We start from the raw sequence: 22,377 nt of genomic DNA on the forward strand, positions 1-22,377 counted from the left end.
GAGAAGTGAGAAATAATGCAATGGTAGAAAGCTTGTATCCCAACCAGTTTAAGCAAACCAAGGAAACATTTTGCTTGAAGATTTATTTTTGTGTGCATGAATGAATATACACATTTCTTGAAGAAAGCAAGAAAGTACTCTCATGGTCAAGTTTAAAAATAAACTTTTACCCAAAAGCTCATTTACCGCGCTCAGATGCGATGCTGTATTTCCAGTGGAACTTTCAGTGTTGTATGAGGGGATTGTATACCTGGGAAGGTATTTAAAAAGTGGATAAAACCGAGTGGCGATGTCATCTGAAAAGTCACCGTTCTTATTTAATCACAGCACACAAGGTAGGCTGGAAAAAAAAAAAAAAAAAAAAAAAAAACCACGATATTTTAATCTCTTTTTCTCTCCATCTGCAGCAAGCACGGAGGAAATTTGGGCTGCCGGCGGTCCGTAGTTACCCTGGCAACCGGCAGGAAGCGTCGGCGGCGCCGCGGGGAGCGGGGACGGCGCTGCCCGGAGCCCGGCCCTGCCCTGCCCGGAGCCCGGCCCTGCCCGGAGCCCGGCTCGTTGCCCTGCCCGGAGCCCGGCGCTGCCCGGAGCCCGGCCCTGCCCGCAGCCCGGCGCTGCCCGGAGCCCGGTCCTGCCCGGAGCCAGCCCTGCCCGCAGCCCGGTGTGCCCAGGCAGCGGGACCCAGGGGCCCAGGGCAGCGGGGCGGCTCCCGCGGGTCCCTGGATGTCCCGCGGGGCTGAGGAGGGCCGGGCCGGGGGCTCTGTGGGAACTCGCCGGGTTTTCTCTGCCTGAGCCTTTCGGCGGTGACGGCGCTCGGAGCCGCTCTTGTGTTTCTGCCTCTGCACTCCGGGCGAGTCGGCACTCAGCAGGGTAAGGGAGCAGCCTCACCTTTCAGATCCTACTGACTTCCATTCTGCCTGCCTTAAGTGACTTCTAGATCCCGAGCTCCCGGCTGCGCTTTTCCCGCTTTGAAAGATGTCTCTTAAAAGTGCTTCTCCTATTTCTGTTTAAAGTGCCGCTCTTTTATTTGAAGCCTGTCATCTGCCAGTAGATGGGTCACTTCTGTATCAAACCTCGCTTGTTTGATTCACGGCTGGGCTTCACCTGTCTGATCTCTCTACAGAAACGTGTGACCCTTCCACCTCCTCACTACACGAGAGCATTCATCTCTGAACAGTGAGACCTCCTTGTGAAAAGTACTTTTTCTGGTCAGTGCTACCTAGTGTACCTTAGCATGTATTTTCATTACTTGGAAAATAGAAAAAATTAAAAACATCTCAATTACTTCTAAATACTTTTCTGAGAAAAATATTTATATAGGTATTAGCAAGCTGACTGTATTATTTGCAAATTTCAAAGTCTGACACAGGTAGCAATGTTTTGTGATACGTCTGCTACTGTCAAGAACTTACCTGGTACTTTTATAGTATGAAACTACTTTTTTCTTAATTTTCTGACAGTTAAAAATCAGTCTTCTAATGCTAATGTGATTAGAACTTTAGGATAATAAATGGACATACAAAATCAGTAGATTTATTTCTATATTAATGTTTTCCATTTGACTTCTGTTTACAAGAATAGTCCCCATAAGTGTCATGTAAATTTCTGTGAGTTCTGAAGAGATTTAATTGCCTAATTGTAGTATATTATTTCTTTTAAAGACAGGCCACATTCTGGAAATGGTAGGAAAGAGAAAACAAAATGTACAGTAGGTGAACTGATTTGAATTACTAGTTCTGATTAAATCATCAGTAAAGAAGTATTGATTTAAACTTTCAGTTTTAGTTTTGCTTTGTATTTTAGCTGATTTGCTAGTCATTATTATATGTTGTTTCACAGCATTCAGTAAGATTGGGCACTTCATTTAATTCTTTCCACAAGTCATAGAGACAGCATATCTACACATATGCTGGGCCTTGTCACTTACCAGAAACAGAAGCAATCCTAAAGATTTCATAATGTAGAAGATGACAAAGGTACCTGACTGGAAATCCTGCTCAGAGGGAAGAATAAGAATAGCCAAGCTAAACAAGGAGTGCACGTGCAAAAGTCTGGCAGAGATTAGGGCAGGTGGCTGATGAAGATGAGGGCAAGAGAGTAGCATGGCAAATTTGTCTCTGATTCATCCTGATCTCAGTATTTGACATTTAATCATATTAAAAAAAACAAACAAACAAACAAAAATAGGTGTCATCAAAGGTGATGGCTCGACAGCAAGCACACTGCTCATCCCTGAGGCAGTGTTTGTTTCTGTGTGTGGCTTCCTATTATTTTCATTTCTGTATGGTGTAATTGCTTTTTAACAATAGGAATCTAATGTCTTATTTACTAATTTTTTTTCCATGGAGAATACACCACACAAAAATTACTGAACATTATAATATTCAAAACCAGGGTTTTCACTATTTATAATTTTATTAATACTTGAAATCTTGTAATCTCCCAGGAATAATTTATATTATTCATCATAATATCAGACTTGTTATGTTAAGTAAGTAGAGAAATATTATTTTTATTAGGGACACTTCAACCCAATTACATACATTTGTCATGATGTGTAGTCGATACACTGATTTACAGAAGATAAGTGTACTTAAATTAGTATTAAATGATGTAGACAATGTTATTTTTGCAGTCTTTTTTAGACAGTACTTTCATTACTTTCATTCCATTCTTCTAAGTGGAATTAGAATTAATTTTCTGTGGGTTTTTTCTTTCTTTTTTTTTTTTGTTTTTTTTGCTGCCTCACATTTCTGTTTTTCATCTCTTATTGATTGTGGTTTGGGTTTTGTGTCCTGAATGTACTTGCTTCATTCCTTCATCCTAGACTTTCCTCAAATTGTTGCTTTCTTCTGATGTAACTGTACCCGTTTGACTCTGGGCTCTTCTTCTGAGGGCTGTATTGCTACTCATATTTTTGTAGGCTACTCTAAAAGCAGACTGTATCTAATTCACTTTTGCTGCAGGTCTCAAAGAACACAAGTAAAGAGGAGCAGGTTAGGAAATGTGTGCCTTTGAAATATGGAGTGACAGGACTATTACAATTGCCCCATACATTGTGTCCAATATATTAGAATAAGCATCTCTTTCCCAGTGCACTTATTCATATTTACTTGGTTGTTTTTTCATGTCATTCTTTGGGCTGGGGATTCTAACCCTTCATATTCTGTCATATAGAAATGAAAATTATTTAACGTTTCTTGGTTTTTTTTGTTTTGTTTTTTTCTGGTGGGTTTTTTTTGTTTTTTTGTAGGAAGCAATGTTCTAAGAATGTCATCAGGCATCCAAATAAAAACAAAGTCTGCAGCCCAGAAAAGCAAGACACGTTCTCCAGAATCACAGCCAAAGCCTAGTGCCAAGCTGAATCCTAAAACTATTGATCCAGTATGTGTAAATGGTGGTTGTTTTGGTTAAAATCCATCTGTGGTTTGAAGAGTGTTCCTTACTTTATGAAATTGAATGCAGGATATGCTTCTTCTGGTACTATTTTTTAAACTGAAATTAAACTTTTGTTATTAATCATATATACCTTATCTTCTAAGCTCAAATGCCTGAAGGTATAACATTGTTTATTACATTTCTATACAAATGTATTTTGGTACAGTTGTGGTTTGGATGGTAACTGTTATTTTTTTATGTACGATTGTCCTAAAAAGAGATTTAGAGCTAAACATAAAAAAAGGGTTGTTTTTTTCTTACTTCTAAGCTTTGGCACCTGCTGCTTTAGACAAATTTATTTCAGTTATGCAATGAAACCAAGAATCACATGGCATATTGAAGGTATTCAAGGCTTCATAAAATCTGGCAAATTAATTGTTAGTGAGCATTATTTGAAACTCAGTTACTGTGACTATGTAATCCTTCAGGAAAAATTTGTATTCTTGGGAGAGTAGTAATGAAAGGAGTTGTTTATTTCCTGGAAGTCCCATGCCTGAAGAACTAACATTGAATGCATGAATTGTAGTTCATCACTGGGCCATATAATTTGGCAATTAGTAATGTCACAAGATTTTTACAAAGTGAATGAAATGCAGAGGTACTTTCCTAATAAACAGAGGCTGAATACTTTAATGTGGGCATATTTTATTTGAAATCTCTTTGCAAGTAGCACAATGACCAAAATTAAGCTGTGAACACAATTCTACTAATCTTAATGTAGGTATAAACACACAAAAGATAAAAATTGAGATTTCATGGTATTTCCTTCTGAATGCTTTTTGATAAAGTGTATTATCTGGAAACAGCATTAAATGATCATGCTAATAAATAATAGTTCATATGCATAAGAAGCATGTATGTTACAAAAATTATATTTGTGCAGCTTTTCCTTGCATGAAAGTCCTAGTTTCCTTCTCCAGTGGAAGGAGAAGGAAACTCTCCTTCCTAGAATCTCACCCAGTATGAACCTCCCTGTGCATTTGCAGTGCCCTCCCACCATCTTGCCCAGTATTTGGGTTTTCTCCCATGTCTTGCCACCATATACTTTTGTCTACACCCAGATCAAGATGGAATTGCAGTAAAACTGCCTTCTGCATGTTACCAATATAACAGCAAGAACTTCAGGGAAGTGGGAGCTCCTTGCTCTGCCTAGGGAAGAGCCTGTAAGACTTTAATATTACCATTTGGAAGAAAAAAAAATAGAAAAATAAAGTGATTCCATCAGGAGACCACTGATTGTACATCTTTATTCATTTTAACAACTCCACAGACCGATGAGTCTTAAAAGCAGTTTTCACATAAGTGTATCACTTACATGTTTTCCATTGCATAGCTGCAGTTCTTTTTTAAAATTTGATTTAGACTCATATGATTAAGTTCATTTTATGGTAAACTTCTGTTTTAACATATTCATAATAGCTATAAAACATTACTATTATAAATAAATAACGCTTTTTCTTTTCTGTCCTCACAGTTTCATGCTTATTCTCAACCATCTGCATTTGCTGCTGCATATGCTAGAGGTGGCATTCCATGCAGGTATGTTGGGTTTGCTTCTTATTTTTACTAAATATGTTATGAAATATGTTTCTTTGTGTTTCATCTTTTAGTTAGGTTATTTGATTCCATTCAATTCTGGAAAAATTTCTAATACTTAACTCTTTTCAGAGCAGAAAGCAACTTCCCATTCCTTTGAAATTGTCTTATTGTGGTTCTTTTTTTATGCTGTATTAATATTGAAACCACATTTTTAAAGAATAGTTAAGTATGTGCACACTTGGTTTCCTAAATGTCTTTCACAAATGGTATTTTCAGGTAATTGTATTTACTTATCCCTACTAACAAAGATAATAAAATTAGTGCCATTTTAATAAGTAGACCTTTCACAGCCTTAGTAGAATGACAACATGTTATTTGATTTCCTATTCTGTAGTTTTCAGGCACATGAAATATAAGTTTAGGGTATTTTAAATTACTTAATTATATATTTGTCTGGACAATAAATATTCTGGTGTTTTGTCACATGGATACAGAATTACAAAAATATAAGCCATCATTAATAAGATGTACATGTATACAATGTATATAATTGTATAAAATAATCATTAATACATAGCATTAATAGATTTATTGGTATCTAGGAGTAAATAGTAAATTCCAGTATGATCTCCCTTCAGTTTCAACTGCTTTCCCTTACCCATTGCTACTTGAGGAAAATGTTTCTTGATATACTTATCAAAATAAGTAACTTTGGAAAAGGAGTATCTTCTGTGTTGGCATGAGAGGCAGCTATAATTTTTATAATGTCTATTTTCTGATTTCTATGTGATTAGGAGCAGAATTTTGAAAACTGCCATATTCTGGGAAATTAGTATAATTGCACTGTTAACCATGATAGATATACACAAGTTGGACACCATGGTCCCAGAGATCTTTGCCAACTTAGTTGATTCTGTGATCATATAATTGCACTAAGGAGAGCATTGTGTATATAAGGTAGGAATGCAACAAACTAATTGCTGATACATTTAAAGCAAATAGTGTTAGCAGTAAATTATGTATTATATATTTTATTTTGTTAAAACTTTATTCTTCATATAGGTTAGTGCATGGATCAGTGAAGCACAAACTGCAGTGGGAATGCCCTCCTGAAACTGTTCCCTTTGATCTTCTTTTAACATTGGCAGAGGTAAACTCAATTTCCTGCAACATTAAGCACACAATCACTTCCTATTTGCAAATGTCATTTTTTAACTATCTGAGTTAGCTAGTTTAGGCTCAGCTACTAGAGAAATATAAAAAAAAAAACGTTTTTGAGGATATTGTATGAATGAAAATGGTCAAGAACATTGCTATTTGTAGTTCTTTAGTTAGAGCTTTCTGGGAGAGTTAAGTCAAGCTGTTTAATCTTCAAGATACTGATCAAATACAAGACCGCATCTCAGATGCCCAACTGTTGAATGAAATTTGTGGTTTTGCAGATTCTTTTGTAAACTAAATTGTTTTGCTTATTTTTGTATATAACACCTACCTTATGAAGTAAGAATGCTCTCCTCAATAGACTGAATTAGTACAGTGGAAAGAGGATCCTGTAAATAAGTGGAGGAGAAATACTATACACTGTGTTGAGGCTTCTGTTTTCTCAGAATCATCTGTGACATTTGTCACCAAGTATGTTCCAGGTGTCTAAAGAAATGCTGAATCCAATGTTGCAGGTAGACTAAAGTGCATATATTGAGGTGGCTTACATTCTTTATTCTTTTTTCCTTTTTTCCCCTGTTTTTCCGTTTTGTTTTCTTTGTTTATTTTCTCCCTTTGTTAATTTTTTCTTTTTTTTAACACTAAACAAAACTTTCAATTCGTAAGGTAACATAAAACTTCTTTTATGTTAAGAAAAAAGGCTTCAGACACACGGCATTTAAATCTTTAAATCTTTGCCAATCAGACCTTCACTAGATGTGTATCTTTGTGCTATCTACAAGTTTTTAGTGTTGTATAGAGAGGTATGTGGTGTGGGTGTCTTTCCTTCCATAGTTCACCTTCTATTCTTTTTTTCCTTCAGGGCACAAAACCCCTATTCAAATATGGCCTGTTCTAGTTCATGGTCTCATTGAAAAAATCCCTTGGGTTGTTAAATTGAAGGTAGTGAGGTACAAATATTGATTGAATTGTAGTATTCATAATGTGAGTTTTAAAATTCAATATTCTAAAAGAAATGCTGTGAGCAGTGTTGTATCTAGTGGCTCCACATGGTGGAGTTAGTGTACTTATGTTTTGAACTGATCTGACAAAATCTAAACATGTCTTGCTGCTGTGTGGAACTTTTAAAACGTGTTTTTGTTTAAGAGAAGTCTCAGTATTAAGAAAATCATGTTTTACATTTACAACAGGGACTAAGAGAGACAAAACATCCTTATACTTTTGTTTCCAAGGAGGGTTTTAAAGAATTACTTCTAGTTGAAGGTGCTGCTGAAAAAGCTATTCCCTTGTTGCCTCGTCTAGTTCCAATCTTGAAGGCTGCATTGGTATGTATTACTCTTCATACAGTGATTTTAATGGGTTTGATTTTTTTTTTTTCTTCTGCTGGTGGGAACAACATGGGTAATATTAATGTAATAAATCTATTGCATGGGCTTTTGGTTTGGGGGTAGGAATGATATCTCTTTCTGCTGTTAACCCTGCCTTTGTTTATTAGGTAAATATGTCTGTAAATATAAATTAAGATGGGCAACTCCTTGTATAACTATATGACAGTTGCTATGGGAAAATTTTATTAAACTGTTCTCTTAAAGGTTTTAATATAAGCAGAAATAAATATATATATTTGGGCTTTTTTATATTTCCACGCAATAACACACGAAAAATAAAAATGAGGTGAAGTAAAATGGATATGCAGGAATAAATACTCATCTATTACATGTAACAATTCGAAACATGCTACAAAGGTAAAACAGAATCACAAAATAAGAGACTCACAAGGATCATTGTGTCCAACTCCCAGTCCTGCACAGCATCATCTACAGAATATGTCAATGAGGAAAAAGGAAGAATACATTTATAGTGTTTGAGGCCACATTCTTATTTTTTAAAAATGTTTTTAACTCTTCTACACCATCAGAAAATAAAGTGAGATACTGGCTTTGAAGGTTATCTCTTTTGGATCTTTTTCATGTCTTTGAGAGCCCTTTTCTGGTTTAGTAAGTAGCTGTCCCTTAATCTAGCTGTCTTTCAGTTCAGATTTAATAGAGATGGCTTGAAGTTTGAAAATGAATTGTGATCTCAAATCAGAGATGTAACAGAAGTTCAGAATTGTGTGTTATCACTATCTTTGGTTTAACTTAAAAGTAAAATTAGAAAAATTATTCTTGTCTCTTCCTCCAATTAATATTACTCTTCTAATAATTTTTATTGTTGCCCTGTTTTAGTATTATGTCTTGTTAAATCTTCTACTAGACAGGTAGCCCATGATTTCTAATTAAAAAGAAAACGTTCAGGGCCTGGATGCTAGAGAGGAAAAACGGTTGTTTAAATAAACTTATAATTTAGTATAAGACCAAAATAAGTTGTTACGAATCTATTTCTCTGCTAAAGGAAAAGCAGCATAACTAAACAATTACAGAAATCAAGTACAGAACCTTCCCATGGGAGAATATAAAGATGACAAAGAGCCACAGAAGTAGATAAGAGCCTGATAACTGCTGGCAGGTTTAGTTGGCAGAGGACTAAATTAATTGAGGCAGAAAGTCGTTGGCACCTGTTTCTCCAATAAAGTTATTGTTATGAATTACATAGAAATTATCTAGAATTCATTCAATTTTTAACTAAAATGGTGTGTCTCAATTCCAACATACCAGCATTTGAAAGGTTATTTCTAATATGCTGTGGAATATTGAAATTATTAGTGTAGCAAGCTGTTCTGCATGCCACATTTTTTTATTTCAGCAAGAGCAAATTATTCAAAATTATCATTCAGAAAAAATGTAAGAGTTTTGTGGACATTTCATAGGTGCTTTTGTTTTCCACTTTAAAAATATGCCTTGGCTTTAAATTTGCCCTCTATAGACTAATATTCAGTCATATTGTACTCTATTTCTAAACTTGTATCATTATAGCAATTAGCATTTGCACAGTAGTTTTAGTGTTTAAAACTACTCCATAATGTACATACATAATGCAAAGATTGAAGTTTAGAAAAACTTACTTTGTCTGAATCTTACTCACAGGATTTTTTCTTTCTTCCCCTTCTGAAGGCCCATGCAGATGATGAAGTATTTGGAAGGGGATTGGATGCTTTAGTGCAATTGAGTGCTGTTGTTGGCCCATCTCTTAATGATCATCTTAAACTTCTACTCACAAATGTAAGTTTTTAATGCTGTAATAAAATTTGTATTTTCATGGCATTGTTGTTGAGATGTTACTATATTATCTGCACAGATACAGTGGAGGACTTGGCAGTTCCATGAAAAGCGTTATTTCATACAGTACCCAGTGTGAGTCCTTTGGTTTTTTTATAATGTGGTGACTTACAAAGTTCTAGCAAGGTTCAAAAACTATTGTTAATGCAAAGTGAAGGATAATGGACGTCTTCTCTCTACTATTTATGAAAACATCCAGATGCTTTGTTTTGGAGAAAAAATTATTGCAAAATGAGTTTTTAATTTTAAGTCTGAATATCTTTGCAAAACCATGAACATTTCAATATAACAGAAGCAAACATTCTTATTGTTTTCAGATGGGAATTCTGCACAAGGAAGTTATCATTAAATAAGCTTTGAGTGCGATTATGAGAAGTATTTTTATGCCAAGTTATTCTGAGGACATCCTTCCTCTGTCAGACAGGCTTTTCGTGGTTGCTTTTAACCTGCTTACAAATTGCACTTTTACAACAAAATAAAAGGACTTTTTTTGACAATCAATGCAGAACATAGATTACAGCAGGTTTTTGGTCTTTTTTTTTTGAAGTATTTCTACTGCAGGAAATCTCTTTCAATGCACACGGGAAAAAAGTTAACTTTTCGTGTGGACAATTCTTTAAGAATGACTTTTTTTTAAGGTGGATATTTCTTTCAAATTTGTTTGCTGAAAAAAAAAGAAATATTTTAGTGGGTTAACAGACCAGTGTTCTTAGAATTTAAGTTTCTTTTTAGTTAACTTTTTATTCCATTTGCTTTTCTTGAGTTCCATACTTGTACATCAGTTACAAATTATAAAGTAATGTTTCTTTGTGGTTTTAATTTTGCAAAGGTAAGATGGAATAAAGTAACAAAATAGGTAATTATTGCCTCTTTGCATATATTGTACTATATTGTGCAAAAAACCTTTTTTACTTTTCCAATAGCTTTTAAAGAGATTAATGGACAAGAAATATAGAGAAGAAGTTACTGTTGCTTTACAAAAGCTGGAGCACTGTGGTGGAAAGGTGAGTTGATCAGATGTTTATTTAGTAATCTACACTTTTGAATACATTGTTAGAACAGCTTCCATCTCTGGTTTTGTTACCATGTTCTTGTTTCAGTATAGCTGGGATACATCCTTGGTGTTCCATTTCCTGGGACTAAATATGTTTCTCAACAAGATTTACTCTTGCAAAAATTACTTTTTGTTATTATTGATGATGCCTGCCTGTTCCCACTAATAGTTTATGCTTTTTCCTGAGGGAATCTTATATTCCAGCCCACCCTGGTTAACCCAGAGTTTGGATCTGCAATGGCTATAAATCAAAAAGATGCTTTAAGTAATAGATGGCAGAGGTTTCTTCTGTTGTACTTTCTTTTGACAAATGCTGTGTTGCACAAAGGAGAAAAGGAGAAAAAACGAGGAGTACTGACTTAGATGCTCATCTGGAAGAGAAAATATTTGCTTTCTTGACCCTATGAACAGTTGTATATGTTATATTTAATAGTTATTTGTAAAGAATAGGAATAATTTGAGGAGCAGGGACCATACAGGCAGGCCTAGCAGTACTGAGCTTGTGTGCCTTAGCCAGTAGGTACCCAAATAATCAGCGGTTGCCTCTTCTTTTCTGTGTGTGTGCTCATGTTCATTTAAAAGCAGTAGCAGTGTTTGTACTACAGACTTGAAAAAAGTCACGAAAAGTGAAGGAGGATGAGAGTTCTTTATTTATATGAAGTGAGACAAGAAAAGGAAAATTATGGCTTGTCTTAATGTTCTGAAAATTTAGATCAAGATAATATAATTAATCCAGTGAGTCATTAACCCTGTGATTCTTCTGTCAGTCCCCTGATTTCCTGTAGTCTTACCTGCTTTGTAAGTCTTTCTGTATATCTTTTGAAAAAACCATAATAAGATAAAGCAAAAAAAACTGGAAACAAACTACGAAGTTGTGGTGACAAGCAATATTATATAATCCAACCAACTGATTTATCAAATTTATTTTCTAAATTAGTTATAAAGCATATGATTCTTACTTTTGTTGGAAATCCCTTCTAGAACATCATTGCTCTACATAAAAATCCTTATTATTTCATGTTTATATTAGTCCCCCATTTCAGGTGTGAGTTTACAGGTCCCATACTTTGGATGTTTACTCTCCAGCATTAGTTATCACAATGGTGCATTTTCTCAGTTCATTATTTTCAGCCCTTTTGACAGTAAATTTCTTAGCAAATATTAATTTTTAGCTTTCTACTGTTTGATAATAACAAAGATAACTAAGTAAAAATTGTGAATTATGCAATTTATAGAGACTATATGAGTACTGTCATATGTAGTGCTAGTGCCCCTTATTTTGTTTAAATCTGTTTTGTTTACTTCAACAGGCAACTGTGGCGATCATCAAGTCTAAAATTCCAACCTATTGTTCTATCTACTCTTGAACAAGGAATCTGTAGTGATTTATACTGTAAAGTGAAGTTTGGAAAGAAGCTCTCTGTAAATATCACTGACACTTATTTGGGGTATAATATATTCTCTTAAAATACTAATTATTCCTCCATTAGTATGATGGAGAGCAGGAGTCTTATCAGTTTGTGAATATGTAATTATGGAAGACTTCTCTTTGTATATTTGTATATGCATTGGGCTTACAATGACACTATTAATGTGCTATTATTTCAAAAAAAGAATAAATATTGATTCTTATTTAGTTTTTAATTACAACTTAATTTATTATATCTGTAGTGCTTAATATATTTCATATGTTTGTGTGATACAAAATAATTTGGTTGTAATTACTTAAATAAAATCTAACTTGGTGCTAAACACGTGTATAGCTGCTTTTGAAATACATAACTTCTTTTGTGACACAGCACAGATGGATACATTTAGGTTAGACACAAAACTGTGAGCCCTCACAGACTTCTTCAGAGTCAGCTTTTAAAGGCGTGACGCTGAACCCAGTAAACAGGCAGCATATGGGCCAAGGCTGAACTTGCTCAGTGCATTTTCAGCATGTTGTTTTGAGAGCCTGCAGAGGCTCTGGAGAACACAGTGTAGAGGCATCAGGTTGCTCCACAGAGCCACAGCTGAGGCTTTGCTCAGCTAATTAGTCCCTGCTAGCTTGGAGTCTACTGAATGGGAGCTGGGTGCAGGAAGCAACTTTGGTGTAGTTAGGCTGTGCTCTCTTTGCATTGAGTTCAGTAATGTTACAGATATGCTTGGGATCTGCTTGTGAATTCAGGTCCAGACAAGTTAATGAACTTCTGAACACGGAAGCTATGAAAAATATTAGTTAAAGGCAAAAAGAAGATTGTACAGAAGATTGTAGGAGCCAGCTTACCTGGCTGTCAAGCTTTGGAGGGTACAGCATTTGTCCTTTAATGTATTTCAATTTGATTGCAAAATAATTCCTGATTGGTTCTTGTAATAAATACTGTTCAGGGACATGCATTTGTGTACACTGTCAGGGAGAGTTAACTGAAGTAACAAAATTTGCACAGAATGTTTTCCCCTGGGGAATATTCAATTCTGGCATTTAAAGTTGTTGGAAAGGATGTGGTTTTTGTCATAAGAAGATGCTGATGCATAGAGTATTAATAAAAGTCTGTCATGTGAAAGCAATTTCAGAAGTTTTTTTTTTAAATTACCACAGCCTGACTAAAGTTCACTGCAGGACCGATCTCTGCCGAGATCAGAACTGTGCTAAGTCAAGATAAATGTATTTATGCTTAAAAAAACCCAAACTTATTTATTCAATAAGAATTTTTGCCAGCAGGTATTTAACAACTCAAAAAATTGATCATGGTCCTTTTTTTCTTCATGTTTACTTTATTTTTTTCTTTTTTTTTTTACAAAATGTGCACATTTAGCTTACACAAACACGCTACAGCAGATTTTAGGTGTACATGTATTGTACTACTCTTATCCTACACTGGTGATAGCAGAGCAGCCTTCAACATGCCTCTAACATCCCATCTCTACACCAGAATAGATACCTGATTTATTTTTACAAAATAATTCTTGTAACCTTCCTTCTTCTTCATTAATCCCCTTTCACACTTTCTGCAGCAATGTCACAATGAAAGTTGGCCTATCTCTGATAGCATTTCACCTATTTTGAAATATTGGTGTTGACTCTGTGGACAATTTTTCTTAAAAATTACATGGATGGAGGGGCAGTGTAATATTTTATATGCATACTTTCTTAGAAGAATCTTTCTAGGTTCCAAATTAAGTAGCTCCAATCTTAATGAAGATATGATCTTAAAAAATGTAAAGCATTTATCACATATAGATGATATATAGCGAAAGTTTTCATTGTTTTCCTGGCTCTGTCTCATAGTTAAAGGTATTACAAAAAGATGAAATAAATGTTAGCCTCTAGCAGTCATTATTAGTAGAGGTTACTATGTAGTGATGTTCATTCTCAGCACTAAAGTAGGATGGCAGTTTTCAAAAGTTCATGCCTTTTTCTTCATTAAAGGCAGAAAGACACATACTTAGGAAAGCAGTGTTAGGATCCAGTTAAGGTTTCTTAATGAAAAATTGGAAGTCAGAAGATCCTTAATTTTAAGCAAAGGACTTCGCATAGACATCCAAGAAGATTTAAAAATACAGATGTAGGACTTTTGATATGTCATGATAAATTAAGTGCAGACTTATTAGGTAAGATTGAAAGAATTTTACTCATATTTTTTAGGGAATAAGCAACTTGGTTGGTTGGTTGGTTGGTTTGTTTTATAACAGTTCTTGCTCTCAAGTTACCTGCTTAGTTATGTTTGGGTTTTGGGGGCTTTTTTCTGAAGAGAAAAGTTGAAGTTGGAAGGCAATTATAGCAAGGTGTGCATTGCACATTTATTATAGCATTTTAACTCAAAATATTTAAATCAAAATATTATTAAAAAATGAGGACTACACTGTAGAAATATGAGAAGAAAATAAATTGTAATGCCTCTGTATAAATTAGAAGCTAGAGATTTAAGAAGTACGCTTTAACACCTGGAGCTTAGTCCAGTACAAATGAGTAGCAAAACTAAGAATATTTATTTAATCTCCATGTGATTGTATCTATTTTAACTAGGGGTTGGAATGATAATAAAGGTGCATAATGTCAGCTGTATTTTGTTTGAGTTTGTAGTAATAACCTGATTTTTCAGTACAGTCCTAGTAACTAAATAGCCACTGTGGAAGTGCTAGATTGTATAATGTAGAAAGGGTTTTTTTGTTGGGAAGGGTTTATAATAAAAAATTTACTTGCATAATACATGTCTCAGTGTAAAGCTGAGTAACTTTATTTATGATAAAGTGGGAAATCCATTTTTTAGATAATGTTGCAGAATAGCTCATATTTGTCCATTAGTTGTAGACCTAGTGTCTTCATTAAATCACATTTTCAAAGAGCTGCATGGATCGCATTATATTCTCATCCTGTAAAAAAAGACAACACATAACCAAAAATCACACACCATTACAAATGTAGCTGGTAGATATCTATACTGAAATGTGGTAGAACATTTTAGTTAATTGCAACATTTTTTTCAGCTTATTTGGCGAAATGGTTGGCAGAAAAAAGTTGTTAATGGGTCCATGCTTAAATAAGTTTTTCTGTATATTAATGAAACCAAAACTACTCTGTCAAGAATACAATAGCATATTAAGAAGATTAGATCTGTAACATTTCTGAGGTTATCAGTTTATATTCAGGATAACAGAATACACCTAGACAATAAATACTGATGGAATACTTGTATCAAGTGTGAATCTGTGCATGTAAGTGCTTGTCCTGTGCACAGTACACAGGATCCTTTTTGCAATCCTAGGGCTTCTGCTTCATAGTTAGGGATGACTAAGAAAAACAAACTGAAGTGTGCACCATTGCTGAGCCAAAATCAATCAGTTTGACAAGTATGACCACAGCACTCTTCAGTTCCTCAGTTCAGATTTTCTGTGTTTTCACACTGAAAGATGGTGATTCCTTCTAAATGCAACTTCTGCTTTCTGATTGCTTTGCATTAGGTAATTTTTTAACAAAATATTCATCTTTCCAGTGGTGTATTATACCGATGCATCACTCTGTGCCCCAGATTTTATCAGCAAGCAACTCTCAGCACAGGAGTCAGCAAAAAAATATTTTTCTTTGTAAGCTTTACCTTTCAGTGTATAGAAGAAAGAGGTACTTTCAGTAGTCCATTTTTGTTTGTGCTTCTCGATCAACAATTGCTAGCACAAAACAATATATATACAAAATATAAGAGCTTATTACATGCTCATTTAGCATTTGCTGGTCTCCACTGTAATGATCTCTCTCTTTAGTACTTTATTCAGAGATGATGTAGCCATCTTTAATTTTAATGAATAAAAAGACTGAATTATAGATTATTTTTGGATGTTTAATGAAAGATGTACATCAAAAACCCACTTCTTAGAAAGGTTATCTCAATAGTATTCTCCACTACTGATAAGTCTGTGAGGTTTCTCTACATTAATCTTCCAGTAACACGTGTTCAGTATCAATTTCCAGTTAAATTAGTCACTGTTCAGTCTAGTGGGTGATTTGCTTGGTAGAAAATGACAAGTCTGAGTAATTAGCTTAATTTATGTTATGAAACATGCACAGTGGGGTTTTTTATCTATGATTCTGTATGTCATCTCAAGTGATGCTGCTGTAAGAAATGATCTATGTGCTATTTTGTACAATAAAAGAACTTATGGAAGCAATGATATGTAATTTCAAAAATACACTATATAGGCTAATGCTTGAAAATTTTGTGTAGCAAAGCTACTATATTGAATTACTGAAAGTTAAAATAAGCAATCATTTTCCTCACTGCATTGCTTTGAAACATCAATAAACTAGTGAATGTCACTGATGTAAGGTTAACATGTTGGTTTAAGTCACTTGTCATATAATTATATATATATATATTATATATAGTATAAATGTTTTTGGTACATACATTAGCATTAAGCTCAGTAAATGTGCAAGCAAACAACATGCTCTGAATCTGCGAATTGTTTTGACACTTCCTACCAATTTTACTATATGGGTATTATCATGAATGAAACTGGTAGTTTTCTAAATTCAACTCCTTATTTCTGAGGCTAGCTGTTTCTTTACAGAAGACTTCCAATGCCACTCCCTTAGTCAGTCAAATTAGAAGTGTCTTCACAAGAAAATACAGGCTTGTCATAATATTTAGAACATGATAAGTTTTAGTAGCTGGTTTCTTTTGCCATTTAAAAAAAAAATACCAAAAAACCCCAGAAAAATCCCAGATGCTTGCATTGGAATTCTTTGGCAAGCGTATCTTTTGCCTCTTTTCTCAGTACATTTTCTACACAAACATTCATATTAGACTTGTTAAACTGTTCCTAATTCAAGACAAAGGGAGGTGTTAGTGCATATGAAGCATTGTCCATATGAAGCACAAACTTGAATGAATGAACTCTGGCAGGCCTGACCTACCTTTAAGCCAGTTTTTCATAGGTTTGAAATGGTTCCTTTGCTGTTTTCAGGATAGCCCAAACCATCAACACTGTGTATGGAAAGGGTTACTCCTGCAGAAAGCACCTGTGCCCAAAGCCTTTCTCTCATTATCAGAAGGATTTGTGTCACTGACCCTGACAGTCACTGTGTGTGCCTTTGTCCTTTGGCTCTGTTCTTCGTGCTGCTGCTGTGATACCAGGCAATGCCCGAGTCAGACCTTTTCCCACTGGCACCAATCAGTGAAAGGAACTGGGAAGTGCTTAGCTCTTGAGGTACCCCATTCCTGTTTCTCAAGACCTAGATCTGCTCTTTGGTATTTAAATGAAGCCAGACAGACAGCCACCACTTTCTGAGACTCAGTCTGGCATATCTAGGGCAGCATAGTCCCTTTCTACTGTGGGAGCAGAGACACTGCTGGAGTCTGGATGGCAGACTGACATTCAAATGCATGTGGGGTAGGGAGGGCAGGGAAATGAGGTCATACACATTCCCTAAGATAGAGGGAGGATGAGGGGAAACACCATTCTACTCAGATCCTTCTACGCAGTGCTCAGAGAAGACAGTGCTCAAAGCCTGAATGCTTTATAATTCCCTACGTAACTGTTTCAACACTTTTTGAACGGACAGGCCATTCTTTGCAAAGGGACTGTGAATTAAGAGCCTTAAACCACCTGTATACCTCAGGCTGTACAGTGCCACTGCACTGATAGTTGTGCCAAACAAGTGCTCAGCACAACAGCACAAATTTTTAGAAAGGCACATATGTGTAAAATGAATGTTTAAGAACACAGCAGAGTCTCTTGATGCTACAAAAAAAAATCTCAGGAACATACCCCAGGAACCTGAAGTAGAACCTCTGTTCAAAGATATTTTGCTGTGTTCCTTCTTGCTTGTAAAGTACACATTGCCACATTCCCTTTAGTTACTGAAAAACAGGAGTAAAAGGGATATACTTCTGCAACTCACTAAGCTGGCTTCCAACTCAAAGTAGAGGAGAGACTGGCAAATCTTGCCTGAGATAATCTTCAAAGAAGAGGCTCCTGAAGCCTTTCCCTGGCAGAACACACTTCAGGTCTATTTAAATATTCAGACCTTACCTTTTTAGAGCTCATATCTATCAGAATGTTAACAAAAGGTTTTCCTGCAGCTGTGTTTTAAAAGCAATAGCCATGTTCCTTTGTAAAATATGTAATCCTGAAAAGAGCGAAGCCACATTAACTCCTGAACCAAGTTTCTTGAAGGACTTTGATTGAAACCCAGTCACTAGTGGGGTTCTGCAGGGCTCGTCCTCAACCAATTCTCTTCATTATTGACCTGGATGCAGAACTCAAACTAATACTAAGTAAATTTATGGACAGCACTAAACTAGGATGAACTCTCAATTCATTCAAGGTCAGGGAGGCCCTGCAGAGGGACCTGGACAAAATAGAAAGATGTGCAAAATATGCTGTTTAGGTTTTGCCTTTTCTTCTATGTTCTCTGTATTCTTCACACATATATTTGTAGCTCTGTAGTTTATTTATAAGTGACTAGTTTTTCCAGTACTTTTCTATGACCTCTCCCTAAGCAGAAAGACAAAACAAATTTCAGCGCTCCAAGCTCTTGAGGGTACAAGGCCCCTGTCCCATCTTTGTTCTTCCTGGGAACCAAGGCTGAGAACAACTCTGTGAGATACATTCTCATGGACAAAGTACAGCCAGTGCTGAAGGGGGGGCTCCAAAGGAGGGGCTTCACCTGGGGGTGAATTGCATCATCACTTTTCCTCCTCATTGGTGCCTTTTTTCAGTTATGCTAATTTCCCAAAACCTATAAATAGTACTTACCTCTGGGGAAGATGGGCTTTTGTGGACATCTTTCCATAACTGCTCCTAAAGGCCTTCAAATAAAGATCCCCTTTTATATTATACCTCCTTACTAAAATTATCTCAAGTTTCATTTCCGGGTTGGGCAAAAGGTAACACAATCACCAACCATATGAAGCTTAACAAGGGCCAGTCCTGGAATCTCCACCTGGAATGGAGCAACCCTGCTTGTGTTCCCACTGGGGAATGTGAAGCTGGAGACCTGCACTGTGGAAAGGAACCTGGGTGTCCTGGTCAATGAAAAGTTGGACATGAGTCAGCATCCTGTCCTTGGCATCCCTGTCCTGGGGGGCATCAGTCACAGATGGCCAGATGGGCAAAGACAGGGATTGTCCTGCTCTGCTCTCAGCTGGGGCAGCCTCACCTTAAAAATTGCAGTTTTGGGTGCCATGATATAAGAAAGACATAAAGCTATTAGCAAACATTCAAATGAGCCCATGAGGATGGTAAAGGCTCTGGAGGGGAAGTCATATGAGGAGCTGCTGAGGTCATTTGGTCTGTTCAGCCTGGAGAGGAGGAGACTGAAGAGAGACCTCATTGCAGTTACAACTTCCTCGTGAGGGGAAGAGGAGCAGAAGACACTGATCTCTTCTCTGTGGTGGCCAGTGACAGAACCTGAAGCTGTGTCAGGGAAGTTTATCTTGGTTATTAGGAAAAGGTTCTTCACCCAGAGCATGGCTGGGCACTGAAACAGGCTCCCCAGGGCAGTGGCCACAGCACCAAACCTAACAGGGCTCAAGAAGCATTTGGACAATGCTCTCAGGCACATGGTGTGATTCTTGGGGTGTCCTGCACTGGGCCAGGAATTGGACTTTATCCTGATGGGTCTCTTCCAACTCAGTATATTCTATGATTCTTTGAATCCTAATCCCAAACCTCATTCCTAAAACAAAATCTCAATATTCACATGAATTACATGCTTTGAAGGACAGAAGTCTTAAAAGAAGAACAGTTCTTAATCAGCAGAGAGACAAAAATTTAAGTAGCAAGATCCTTTTTATGTCAGAAAAACTATAGCCACCATTGAAGTTAAAAGCAAGGGAAGGTGAGATAAGTAGCATGATGACAATTGTAGCATTCTGTAGCATTCATTGCTCTCCCAGTTTAGAGAGCATCTCTCTCATGTGTATTCTGAATACTTAGAACAGGTAAATAAATCTAACAGACTTGGGAGACTGAATTGCACTGGATAAGGAGAGCAGGCAATTCCTTACTAAAGGTATTAATTTTCTTTGTAAATGAATCATTCAACCCATCACCACGATTGCTGTCATATGCAGATTAATGTGTCATTTAACTTCCAGAACGATACAGACTTCAGCTGGGAAATGAATCTCATCTCTGTTTCTGATGATCACACAGTGTTAGCAGAGGAAATTACTTTCACTGGTATTGAGCAAGACTGACAGGCTGGAACCATGGTCAGTGCAACAGAGCACTGCTGACAGATGAGACACTGCCCAGTGCCTGTTGCTAAGGATACACAGAACAGCCACAGTTAGCAGAGCTCTTGGCTGTCTTTCATCCCCCAAAATCAGTGGATTAAAATCAAAGTATTGCTTACAAGATAGCTGCACTCAAAAAAGAAACTCCAATGAATAGTTACAGATGCATATAAAAATAGACTGCTTCTAGAGCATCTTTGAGCATCTAAAGATTTCTCTATTCCAAATAGCTAAAAAACAAAAAAATGCATTAAATGAATTATCTTGATAGTCTTGTTATCGTCTGTCTCTTTATTACTCCGTTCTTGATGTAGAAGACAAGAATCAATAAGCAGGGGTTATATTGCTGGTCTCTATCAGATTTGCATTAATCAGTTTTCTGGGCAAGGCATCAGTAGACCACTACTATGACTTCCTAAGTTTGTCACTGTAACAAATAGTATCAGGCTTATTGCCACATCAATTTACATAATGTAATCAGTCCTAGCATATTCACTGTGTCTAATGTGATGCTTTACTATATACAGCAACCTTGATATTGGGGTGTCCTGTGTAGATCCAAGAATTGGACTCAATTATCCTGATGGGTGCCTTCCAACTGAGCATATTCTATAATTCTATGAACCTCCTATCATGCCAAAGGCTAGCAATTCTTATTTTGTACTCGATCATGTTTCTTTTTCTTGTAAATTTTAACTGAAAAATAAACAGGATTTTTTTAAATTTATGAAAACGCAACTTATCTTTCTTCATATCGTCTACTGGTCTGAGAACAAGCTGGCTTCTGAAGAGCAGAGGAGTGAGAACAGTCTGTAACTCCTGCTTCAGTTCTCCATCCTGGTTCTAGGGGCCAGGAGCTGCTGGAAGAATTTCTTGCTGTCAAGAAATTGACAGCCACTTGGGTAGCATAAAGGCTTGTGGCTGATAATCACAATCAGTCCACACTCTTGCCTTGAGAAAACTTGTCTGGTGTTAACTCTTGCCATCTAACACTTGGCAAGCCCCTTGTACTCTCTTTTTATAAGCACATCACAACTCACTGAGAAACTAACCCATAGATGATAAATTTTTATCATATAATAGTGGCAATATCATTATTGCCACTATTATATGCCAGTTGTGACAGAACTATGTGACTCAGCATGGGCAGAAGATAGAAATAAATATTTAGCTGAATGTAAAGAAACCTTTTTCTACTAAGTGCAAGCAATACACTATTAAAGAGAGAAAGGATATTGATACAGCTGTCTAATAAGCAATGATAGCTTGGATATCGTTGCTCTTCTGCAGATTCAGGCCACAAATTTATTTACACTGTTCAGTGTTTCTGTGTAATGGTGTACATAGATACTTCACCTTGGGAAAATGTTGTCTCTGGTATTAAGATCACCCTTACTGACACTCCCAAAATCTGTAAAGAGCTATGATAGAAATAGCCAACAGATACACATTCAGTGCTTAACATGGAATACTTACTTTCTGGCAGCTCTCAATGAATTCATCTATGGTAACTACCCCATCTTTGTTCTTGTCCATTTTCTGCATTAAAAAAAAAAAAAAAAAGAAAAAGAAAAAAAAGAAAAAAGTATGGGAATTTATGGGAATTGTGTTTGTGTGGCCAAGATTCTTTGGTAGCAGGAGAGCTACAGGGCTGGCTTCTGTGAGAAGCTGCCAGGAACTTCCCCCATGTGCAGCAGAGCCAATGCCAGCCAGCTCCAGGACGTGCTGCTGGCCAAGGCTGAGACATCAGGAATGATAACCTCTTCAGCCCTTTGTTAGATTTTCTCTCCCCTGTTCATTTGAGGGTGGAGAGTGAGAGTGAGGCTTTGGTGGGTGCCTAGAATCCATACAGGGTCAGCCCACTATAGTATTTTTCTCTACCCAAATTCCTGTGGGAAACAAGTCCTTTTCATTACTCATTTCAGTTATATGTCAGACTAAGAACAACCAGTCCAAAAGTCATAGCAAGTGGACTGGACTATGCTTAAAGAGCTTTTGTTGAAAAAACAGGGCAGGATGAGTAGGTCTGGGAAACTTGGAATGGGGCCACAGAGAATAGAAAGGATTACAGAATTGGAAGGATATGTTATAACAATGAAAATCTTTATCTGTGGTGACCTACCTGGAAAAATGTTTCCACATGTTGTCTAGGTGCATCTTCTTTGAGAACAGGATAGGTGCATTTCCCCATCATATCGTATATTGCTTTCATGATATCAAGCATTTCCTGAAGAGGGAAAAATTATGT

The 22,377-nt window shown here is 36.3% G+C and overlaps 2 protein-coding genes across 12 annotated transcripts in view; one reads left to right on the forward strand and one right to left on the reverse strand.

Moving 5' to 3' along the window:
- The first annotated feature begins 473 nt into the window (after nt 1-473).
- PACRGL (parkin coregulated like) lies at nt 474-12,159 on the forward strand. Of its 4 annotated transcripts, none has more exons than XM_030270847.4 (9): nt 475-870; nt 1,014-1,208; nt 3,254-3,384; nt 4,913-4,977; nt 6,040-6,127; nt 7,329-7,463; nt 9,189-9,296; nt 10,277-10,357; nt 11,718-12,159. In XM_030270847.4, exons 3-9 carry the CDS (start codon nt 3,271-3,273, stop codon nt 11,772-11,774), a joined length of 648 nt encoding a protein of 215 aa, XP_030126707.1. In that variant the 5' UTR covers nt 475-870; nt 1,014-1,208; nt 3,254-3,270; the 3' UTR covers nt 11,775-12,159. The 4 variants fall into 4 exon arrangements, with proteins under 4 accessions (XP_012429068.1, XP_030126707.1, XP_072784136.1 ...); XM_072928035.1 differs by having other exon boundaries at nt 1,034-1,208; XM_012573614.5 differs by lacking the exon at nt 1,014-1,208 and having other exon boundaries at nt 474-870.
- A 2,446-nt stretch (nt 12,160-14,605) lies between these two features.
- KCNIP4 (potassium voltage-gated channel interacting protein 4) overlaps nt 14,606-22,377 on the reverse strand; it is a 382,078-nt gene continuing 374,306 nt past the window's right edge. For all 8 annotated transcript variants that reach the window (XM_030270842.4, XM_030270835.4, XM_030270837.4 and 5 more), the window contains 3 exons: nt 22,252-22,356; nt 21,606-21,668; nt 14,606-14,763 (listed from right to left, as the gene is read on the reverse strand). In XM_030270842.4, coding sequence (XP_030126702.1) covers nt 14,716-14,763; nt 21,606-21,668; nt 22,252-22,356 — 216 coding nt within the window. In that variant the 3' untranslated portion in view covers nt 14,606-14,715. The remainder of the gene's footprint in view (nt 14,764-21,605; nt 21,669-22,251; nt 22,357-22,377) is intronic.

This window comes from Taeniopygia guttata, chromosome 4, assembly GCF_048771995.1.
Source record: "Taeniopygia guttata chromosome 4, bTaeGut7.mat, whole genome shotgun sequence".
NCBI classification, from domain to species: domain Eukaryota; kingdom Metazoa; phylum Chordata; class Aves; order Passeriformes; family Estrildidae; genus Taeniopygia; species Taeniopygia guttata.

Coding starts and splice junctions, on each gene's coding strand:
- PACRGL (XM_012573614.5), top strand. CDS start 3,271: ATGTCATCAGGCATCCAAATAAAAACAAAGTCTGCAGCCCAGAAAAGC. Junction 6,128..7,328: donor TTCTTTTAACATTGGCAGAG/GTAAACTCAATT, acceptor CATTTACAACAG/GGACTAAGAGAGACAAAACA. Junction 10,358..11,717: donor TGGAGCACTGTGGTGGAAAG/GTGAGTTGATCA, acceptor TTACTTCAACAG/GCAACTGTGGCGATCATCAA.